Source organism: Gallinula chloropus (assembly GCF_964237585.1).
Source record: "Gallinula chloropus genome assembly, chromosome: 17".
NCBI classification, from domain to species: Eukaryota; Metazoa; Chordata; class Aves; order Gruiformes; family Rallidae; genus Gallinula; species Gallinula chloropus.
Window position 1 is genome coordinate 1,371,808 of NC_140102.1, and position 9,469 is coordinate 1,381,276.

The 9,469-nt window shown below is 66.4% G+C and overlaps 1 protein-coding gene across 1 annotated transcript; it reads left to right on the forward strand.

Annotated features, from left to right (window-relative positions):
* Positions 1-1,293: 1,293 nt before the first annotated feature.
* TRPV4 (transient receptor potential cation channel subfamily V member 4) lies at positions 1,294-8,916 on the forward strand (the record flags this gene model as incomplete). The annotated part of the gene is made up of 15 exons (XM_084271843.1): positions 1,294-1,670; positions 3,256-3,428; positions 3,759-3,911; positions 4,323-4,463; positions 4,570-4,868; positions 5,321-5,500; positions 6,015-6,173; positions 6,280-6,372; positions 6,573-6,646; positions 6,721-6,886; positions 7,014-7,080; positions 7,340-7,656; positions 7,821-7,948; positions 8,269-8,390; positions 8,556-8,916. The coding sequence occupies 15 exons, from the start codon at positions 1,294-1,296 to the stop codon at positions 8,687-8,689; spliced, it is 2,583 nt and encodes an 860-aa protein (XP_084127969.1). The 3' UTR covers positions 8,690-8,916.
* Positions 8,917-9,469: the final 553 nt, after the last annotated feature.

The following is a 9,469-nucleotide window of genomic DNA, read 5'->3' on the forward strand; positions in this document are numbered from 1 at the left end:
TGTGGAATTTCTTGCAGAGAGGGAGATGATTGGAACGTCAGCAAGGGGGAGAAACCTCTGCAGCTCCCCCCAGGGCTCCCTGGGATGCACCATCCCGGGTGGGTGTCCGGTGGGGTGAGGGGGAGGAGGGGATCTCTCTGCCCAAGTACCCCCCTGCTGCAGCAGCATTTGGGGGCTGTTTGTAGCCCTTGTCCCCCATGACTGGGGGAGCAGCGTGTGTCCCCACCATGGCCCCCGCTGCCTGCCTGAAAGCCCTCGGTGCAGCAGGGCTGCCGTCCCGCCCTGGCAGGGCGCAGCCTGTGCTGTGGCTTTGCTGTCCCCAGCCGTGGTGCAGCAGAAAATGATACGTTTTCTGGCTGCTTTTTCTGTCCCCGGAGCCACAGGGAGGGCTGAGCTCCCCGGGGGCAGGAGCTGGGCTGAGCCTGCACGCTGCTGTGTCTCCCGGGGGTGTGAGGAAAGGGGGGGCTTGGGGACACCCTCAGGGTCGCTCACCTGCCTGCTTGTGCCCCTGCCAGCGCTGCCTGCCCGTGGGACCTGGCTGCAGGGCCAGCGATGCCGGTGGCACCAGGGCTTCCCTGCAGTCCTGTCTCCCTCTGGGCAACCTAAACCCATAATTTCTTGTCCTAACCGCTGATCCTGCCCTCATGTGGGTCGCAGCCCCTCTGTGCCGCATCCATCCCCCTTCCCATGCCCAGCCTGGCTGTGCTGGCACGGCAGGACCCCCATCTCTGAGCTCCTGGGGGGCTGCAGGAGCAGTGGGGCATCAGGGAGCAGCCCCAGCCCTGCTCCGATGGCAGCTTCCCGCTGCCTCCAGACTCTTCCCTGGGCACAGGGAGTATCCCAGGAATGTTTTCTTTCCTTGGGCGGCAGATCAGTGCTCATAGGGTCTGCTCTGTGCCCTGTCCTGGGCTGCACCCAAGCCGACCGCAGCGGGGAGAGGCCGTGGGGACAGCTCACCCTCCCCACGCCGGCAGCACTTTGAAGCTGCCACAGCCAGAGGGGCCTCTGCAGACCTGAGGGGTCCCCGTGGCCAGGTAGGTGAGTGGTGAGGAGAACCAGGGCAGGCTGGGGGACCCTGGGGGACCCCTCCAGCCCCATCCACTGTGGGGGTCGGCGTGGGAACCGCTCCCAGTTCGGGGGGACGGTGCCCTGTGGGAGAGGGTGGGGAGGGACAGGGTGATGTGGGGATGCCGCTGGGGTTTCCTCTGCCAGGTCTGCTGCTGTCGTGGAACCAGTGGGGGGGTTGTGGCCCCTGAGGCAGGCTGCTCACCCCCGTCCCTCCGGCCAGGGAGCATGGCAGACGCCGAAGATCCCCCATGTGCCATCAGCAGCGATGCCAGGGAGGGTCCAGGGGATGATGGGTCCCTCCAGAACGACTCCTTCCCCCTCTCCTCGCTGGCTAACCTGTTCGAGAGCGAGGACACCCCCTCCCCTGCTGAGGCTGCCCGGGGCCCCCCTGTTCCTGGGGATGGGAAGCAAAACCTCCGCATGAAATTCCACGGGGCCTTCCGGAAAGGCGCCCCGAAGCCCATGGAGCTGCTGGAAGCCACCATCTACGAGTCACCTGTGGTCCCTGCCCCCAAGAAAGCCCCCATGGACTCGCTGTTCGACTACGGCACCTATCGCCACCACCCCAGCGAGAACAAGCGCTGGCGCAGGAGGGTCGTGGAGTGAGTACAGTGGTGCCCGTGCACCCTGGGGGGCTGGTGGGGAGTGGTGGGGTGGGGGACACCCCGGCTGTGCTGTGTGGGGTGGGGTGGGGATGGGGATAGGGATAGGGATGGGGATGGGGATGGGGATGAGGATGGGGATGGGGATGGGGAAGGGGAAGGGGATGGGGAATGGGGATGGGATGGGGATGGGGAAGGGGAAGGGGATGGGGATGGGGATGGGGATGGGGATGGGGAAGGGGAAGGGGATGGGGATGGGGATGGGGATGGGGATGGGGATGGGGAAGGGGATGGGGAAGGGGATGGGGATGGGGATGGGGAAGGGGATGGGGATGGGGATGGGAATGGGGATGGGGATGGGGAAGGGGAAGGGGATGGGGAAGGGGAAAGGGATGAGGATGGGGATGAGGACAGACCCCCCCCAGGGATGCCTGAGCAGTGCTTTGGGGGGTGACACACACAGGGCAGCCCCGGTGCCGTGGTGTGGGTGTGCAGCCCCGCGGTGCCGTGGGGCCGGGAGCGTGGCTCCCCTTCCCCCTTGGCAGCGCCGTGAAAGAGGCTCTGTGCGCCCAGCCGCTCCCCTGGCCGGTGCGGCCGTCTGGCTCCCGGCATGAAAGGGCTTTTCAGGAGGACCTCCGCCCTCCCTGCGCCAGGAAACGGAGCCGGGGGGGCAGCCCACAGCCAGGCACACAATGCCCGTCTGTGCCAGGCACCTGGGGAGGCCCCTGGCTGCTGCCCCCACCCCAGGGGTGCAGCTCGGTTCGGGTGTTGGGGGTACCTTGTGCCCCCCGGTGGGAGCTTGGTCCCCTGGGTGGGCTGGGATGCAGATGTGTGTGCGGGGTGGGATGCCCCTCATGCCTCCAGCCCCGGGGATGCCCAGCTGGGGCAGCCACTGTCCCTCCTCCTGCTGTTCCTGGTTCCCAGAACTGGCCGGTTGTCCCCAGCCTGTCCCAGTTTCCCCCACTGCTCCAACCGGTCTGGCTTTGCCAGCAGCGCTGGAGCGTGGCAGAACCGCAGCCTGGCACTGCTGGGGGCACGGCTGGGGGGCAGAACCTGCAGCCTGGCACTGCTGGGGGCACGGCTGGGGGCACGGCTGGGGGGGGCAGAACCGCAGCCTGGCACTGCTGGGGGCACGGCTGGGGGGCAGAACCGCAGCCTGGCACTGCTGGGGGCACGGCTGGGGGGGCAGAACCGCAGCCTGGCACTGCTGGGGGCATGGCTGGGGGACAGAACCTGCAGCCTGGCACTGCTGGGGGCACGGCTGGGGGGGCAGAACCGCAGCCTGGCACTGCTGGGGGCACGGCTGGGGCCACGGCTGGGGGGCACAGCCATGGCCCCAAACGCTGCAGCACCCAGGTGAAGCTGGCAATGTGCCCACCAGCCCCCATGGGCAATACCGGGGCGGGGGGGGATGCTAGGGGGGGCACTGGGCTGCTGTGGGTGGGTAGGCTGCTCTGACCCCACGGGCAGGGGTGCCCCTGGGTGCTGGGGTCTTTCACCCTCAGCTGAGCACCCTCAAGCTCGTGTCACAGGTGGGAAACCGCAGCAGCAGCTCTGGTCCCCAGTGCTGGCACTTCTCCTGCAGGAAGCAGGTGCCGGGCACAAAGGGACCAGCTCCCACCCCGCCCCCCGTCCTCAAGGTCTTCAACAGACCCATCCTCTTCGACATCGTCTCCCGGGGGTCCCCGGCCGGCCTGGACGGGCTCCTCTCCTTCCTCCTCACACACAAGAAGCGCCTGACAGACGAGGAGTTTCGAGGTGAGCACTTGGGGCTGCCCCAGCCCCGGGACCCCGGCGGTGCCAGGGCTGTGCCAGGCCACCGCTCATGTCCCCCCTCTCCCTCCCCGCAGGGATGGTGATGCACAGCCCTGGCGTGGAGGGCTGCGGTGCTGGGGCTTTGGCCAAGGATGCAGGGCTGGGTACCCCCAGGGCCTGGGGTGGGGTGGTGATGCACAGCCCTGGCATGAAGGGCTGCGGTGCTGGGGCTTTGGCAGAGGGTGCAGGGCTGGGTACCCCCATAGCCTGGGGTGGGAGGGAGGGAGGCAGGGGGACTCACCCTGTCCCCTCCTCAACCCCCCCTGCTCCCAGAGCCCTCCACAGGGAAGACCTGCCTGCCCAAGGCGCTGCTCAACCTGAGCGGGGGCAGGAACGACACCATCCCCCTCCTCCTCGACATCGCCGAGAAGACGGGCAACATGCGGGAGTTCATCAACTCGCCCTTCAGGGACGTCTACTACCGGGGTAGGGACACGTGGGGACACCGCCGGCCCCTCCCGGGCACCAGGGAGCCTCAGGGACTGGAGCTGCAGGGATTTCGGGGAGGCTGGAGGATGCTGGAGGGCTCGGGGACCAGAGCAGCGAGGCTACTGGGGATCCTAGAGAGGCTCAGGGACTGGAGCTGTGGGGATTTTAGGGAGGCTGGAGGATGCTGGAGGGCTCGGGGACCAGAGCAGCGAGGCTATTGTGGATCCTAGGGAGGTCCAGGGACTGGAGCTGTGGGGATTTTGGGGAGGCTGGAGGATGCTGGAGGGCTCGAGGACCAGAGCAGAGAGGCTCCTGGGGCGGCTGGGGGTTGAGGCTCGAGGGCTGAAGCAGTGGGTACCCCCAGGAAGGCTGGGGGACCTGGGGAGCTGACGGGCATGGGCGGCACAGGTCAGACAGCCCTGCACATTGCCATCGAGCGCCGCTGCAAGCACTACGTGGAGCTGCTGGTGGAGAAGGGAGCTGACGTGCACGCCCAGGCCCGTGGCCGCTTCTTCCAGCCCAAGGACGAGGGCGGCTACTTCTACTTCGGTGAGTGGGCTGGGACCTGAGGGACAGGGACAGGAGACACCACACCAGCCACTCCCCAGGGATACCCCCCGCCTTGGGGTGACCCCACGGCGCGCTGTCCCCGCAGGAGAGCTGCCCCTGTCCCTGGCTGCCTGCACCAACCAGCCCCACATCGTGCACTACCTGACGGAGAACGCGCACAAGCAGGCGGACCTGCGGCGCCAGGACTCGCGGGGCAACACGGTGCTGCACGCCCTGGTGGCCATCGCCGACAACACCCGCGAGAACACCAGGTTCGTCACCAAGATGTACGACCTGCTCCTCGTCAAGTGCGCCAAGCTCTTCCCCGACACCAACCTGGAGGCGCTGATCAACAACGACGGCCTCTCCCCGCTCATGATGGCTGCCAAGACCGGCAAGATCGGGGTACGGGGACCACCCTCAACCCTGAGCTGGGACCCTGTTGCCCCCCCCCCCCCCCCCAGCCTCTCTGGGCTGAGCCCTGGTGCGCTCATTGCATGTCCGGCACAGCTTCTCTCTGCACATGCTGTTGGAAATGGGCACGTGCAGGCGATTAGCCTGGCTAATGAATTGCATCCGTTCCCTAGGGAATCCCAGCCCCTCAGCACATCCCTTCCTTTCCCTTCATGAGGGCAGGGGGGGGGTGTTAAAACTGCATCCAAGGGGGCTGCACGCTATGATGCTGTCCCTGCACCCCCAGCAGCCAGCACCCCATTTCCCCCACCCTGGGGTGCAGGGCTGGGTTTGGGGGATGCAGGAAGCTGCCTGGGGTGGGGTGGGAGGAGAGCAAGGTGCCCCAAGCAGGTGGGGGCCCAGTGGAGGGTCTGCCCACGGGTGAGAGGTCCTCTCCCTGGCAGATCTTCCAGCACATCATCCGTCGGGAGATCGTGGATGAGGACGCCCGGCACCTCTCGCGGAAGTTCAAGGACTGGGCGTACGGCCCCGTCTACTCCTCCCTCTACGACCTCTCCTCGCTGGACACCTGCGGGGAGGAGGTGTCCGTGCTGGAGATCCTGGTCTACAACAGCAAGATTGAGGTGCTGGGGGAGCTGGGGGGGGGGGGAATTGAGGTGCTGGGGGGTGGGGATGGGGTGAATTGAGGTGCTGGGGGAGCTGTGGGGGGGAATTGAGGTGCTGGGGGGTGGGGATGGGGGGAATTGAGGTGCTGGGGGAGCTGTGGGGGGAATTGAGGTGCTGGGGGGTGGGGATGGGGGAATTGAGGTGCTGGGGGAGCTGTGGGGGCAATTGAGGTGCTGGGGGGTGGGGATGGGGGAATTGAGGTGCTGGGGGAGCTGTGGGGGGGAATTGAGGTGCTGTGGGAGCTGGGGGGGAATTGAGGTGCTGGGGGGGGGAATTGAGGTGCTGGGGGTTGGGGATGGGGGGAATTGAGGTGCTGGGGGAGCTGTGGGGGGGGAATTGAGGTGCTGGGGGGTGGGGATGGGGGGAATTGAGGTGCTGGGGGAGCTGTGGGGGGGGAATTGAGGTGCTGGGGGGTGGGGGGAGGAGCAGGAGGAGCGCAGGGTCATGTCCCTGCTGACAGCATCCCCCCAGAACCGCCACGAGATGTTGGCCGTGGAGCCCATCAACGAGCTGCTGCGCGACAAGTGGCGCAAGTTCGGGGCCGTCTCCTTCTACATCAGCGTGGTCTCCTACCTCTGCGCCATGGTCATCTTCACCCTCGTCGCCTACTACCGCCCCATGGAAGGCCCTGTGAGTCCCACAGCCCCCGGGGGCAGCACCTCCCGGCACAGGGCCCTGCTGGGGCCCTGCCTGCCCCAGCACAGCGGAGCTCAGCCCTGCCCTCTCCCCCCTGCAGCCCCCCTACCCGTACATCACCACCGTCGACTACCTGCGCCTGGCTGGGGAGATCATCACCCTTCTCACCGGCATCCTCTTCTTCTTTACGAATGTCAGTGGGGCGAGGGGGGGGGGGGGGGCTTTGCTGGGGGGGCATCCTCCCATGGGGCAGCCAAGCCCTCGTGGTCTCCACATGAGGAGTGACAGCCCCGTGTCCCGAGGCATCAGCCTCTGCTGCGATGCATCCCCCCCCCCAAACAGTGCTGGGCTTGTTCCCCTGACCCCCCCCCAACCTCATCCTCCCTCCCCCAGATCAAGGACCTATTCATGAAGAAGTGCCCAGGTGTGAACTCCTTCTTCATAGACGGCTCCTTCCAGCTGCTCTAGTACGTGAGGGGACCCCGGGGGCCACCCCTGGGCTGGGCTGTCAGTGCAGGGCCTGACCCTGGCTCGTCTCCAGCTTCATCTACTCGGTGCTGGTGATCGTCACGGCGGGGCTGTACCTGGGTGGCATCGAGGCGTACCTGGCTGTCATGGTCTTCGCGCTGGTGCTGGGCTGGATGAACGCACTGTACTTCACACGGGGTCTCAAGCTGACAGGCACCTACAGCATCATGATTCAGAAGGTCAGGGGGGGATGTTCTGTGCCTCCTAGGGCTGTGTGACCCAAAAGGAGTGTCCTCCCTTGCGTGGCTCAGTGATGGTGGCTGGGTGCCGTGGTCCAGCACCTATCTTCCTCTCCATCACTCACAGATCCTCTTCAAAGATCTCTTCCGCTTCCTCCTGGTCTACCTGCTCTTCATGATTGGCTATGCATCAGGTAGGTGCCTGGCTGGCGAGCTGGGGCTCAGGGGAAGGATGAGCTGTGTGGCACAGCATGGCATGGCCAGGCAGGGGGCTGCAGATGCCCCCCCTCACCCTCCCCCAGCTCCATCCCGCCCACCAACAGGCTCAGCCTTTGCCTCCTCCTGTGATGGGGAGAGGAGCTTGGCCAGCGTGGAGCCAGGAGGGGGGGTGTTGTGATCTCCCACCCTTGCTGCTGCCTCCATGGACCCTCCATCCCTGTCGTTCTCCCCCAGCTCTGGTGTCCCTCCTCAACCCGTGTCCCAGCAGCGAGTCCTGTGGTGAGGAGCAGTCCAACTGCACCGTGCCCACCTACCCCTCCTGCCGGGACAGCCAGACCTTCAGCACCTTCCTGCTCGACCTCTTCAAGCTCACCATCGGCATGGGCGACCTGGAGATGCTCGAGAGCGCCAAGTACCCCGGCGTCTTCATCATCCTCCTCGTCACCTACATCATCCTCACCTTTGTGCTCCTCCTCAACATGCTCATCGCTCTCATGGGTGAGACCGTGGGCCAAGTCTCCAAGGAGAGCAAGCACATCTGGAAGCTGCAGGTACCACCCTGGGCAGGAGGCTCCATGGGGGGAGCCTGGGGGGGTGGGGGAGCTGCAGCACCATGGCACCCCAAGCTCCATCGAGGCAGCACCACCTGGGCAAGGGACCCCCCCCCCACGCCTCCATCGCCAAGGGGCTGAGGGGTCCCTGGTGTCCCTGGCAGTGGGCTACCACCATCCTGGACATCGAGCGCTCCTTCCCTGTGTTCCTGAGGAGAGCTTTCCGCTCGGGGGAGATGGTCACCGTGGGGAAGGGCACCGATGGGACGCCTGACCGCCGCTGGTGCTTCAGGTAAAGGCTGGGGGGGGGTCCTTGGGGGTCCTTGGGGGTCTTTCGGGGGCCTAGGTAGCCTGTGGGGGCCCTGGGGAGCTGGACACTGGGAGCTGCCGAGCCTCCTCTGCTGTAGCAAGCATCATTTTGGGGTGCTGGTACCACCTTTGCTGGGTCCTGCAGTGACCTGGAGCTGGGTTAGGGTTAGGGTGCTGTAACCCTAACCCCCAGTAACTGGAGCTGGGGGGCATCGCTGGTGGTGGGACGGGGGGGGGGGCCGTGGTGCAGGAGGTGCTGTCCTGGCTCCGTGCAGCCCCTCCCGGGTCTGCCCATCCCCACAGGGTGGACGAGGTGAACTGGTCCCACTGGAACCAGAATCTGGGGATCATCAGCGAGGACCCAGGCAAGAACGACACGTACCAGTACTACGGCTTCTCCCACACCGTGGGCCGGCTGCGGAGAGGTGAGCGTGACCCCACGGGCTGGGAGCATCCCCCGGGATGCTGCTGCTGCTGCTGCTGCTGGGACGCGGAGCCCCGGGAGCAGGACACTCCCACCCGGGGGCTGCCCAGCGAGCGGGGAGCATCCAGAGGCTCCCGGCGGTGACAAGCTCCGCCCGTGTCCGCAGATCGCTGGTCGACAGTGGTGCCACGCGTGGTGGAGCTGAACAAGAGCTGCCAGCCCGAGGAGGTGGTGGTGCCGCTGGGCACAGCGGAGGCGCGGGAGCGGCGGCACGGCCAAGCTGCGACCTCCCCGCTCTAGCACCGCACAAGGGCTCTGCCCGAGCCCCCAGCCTGGCCTGGCACCACTTGCTGACTGGACCGGACGGTGCTTGGCTGCTCCTCAGGGATTTGTGCAGCCCCTGTCCTGGTGTGGGGGGGTCTGGTTAGGGGGGTCCTGGCCCTGCCCCAGCAGCTCTGGGGGTCTCTGGCTTCCACGGACGAGCTCCAGTGCCTCTGCTTTGCTTTGCTGCACTGGGACTGTTGGCAGTGCCATGCCAGGAGCCTCTGCCACAGGCAGGGTGTGGGGTGTGTGGCCCCTCTGCCCACCCAGGCCAGCAGATTGTGCCCCACGGTTTTGCACAAGATTTATCCAACTATTTATTTAGGATTAAAGGACTGACCTGCCCCTGCTGCCTCCTGGCTTTGGCTGGTTCTGGCTGGCCGAGCGTTGCTGCTGGTGGGTCTGGGGATGGGGGGACACACGTGGGAGCTGCCTGCTCCCTGTGCCATGCTGTGCCATGCCATGTGGTGCTGTGCAGTGCAGCGCAGTGCCATCAGGAGATGGTCACCCAAGGGACAGCCCCTCTTGCAGCACCCTGTGCTGCCTGGAGCCTGTTGCCTGCGGTGATGGGCAGCACCGAACTGGGCAGCACATGGGGGCCGTGGCTGGTGGCACCGGCCGGTGGTGCCCTCCTGCCCTCGGCTGCTTTGCCCAGAAATGGTGCATGGGGTGGTGCACGGCTGTGGTGCACGGTTGTGGTGCACAGGTATGGTGCGTGGGGTGGTGCACAGGTGCGATGTGTGGCTGTGGCTCACAGCT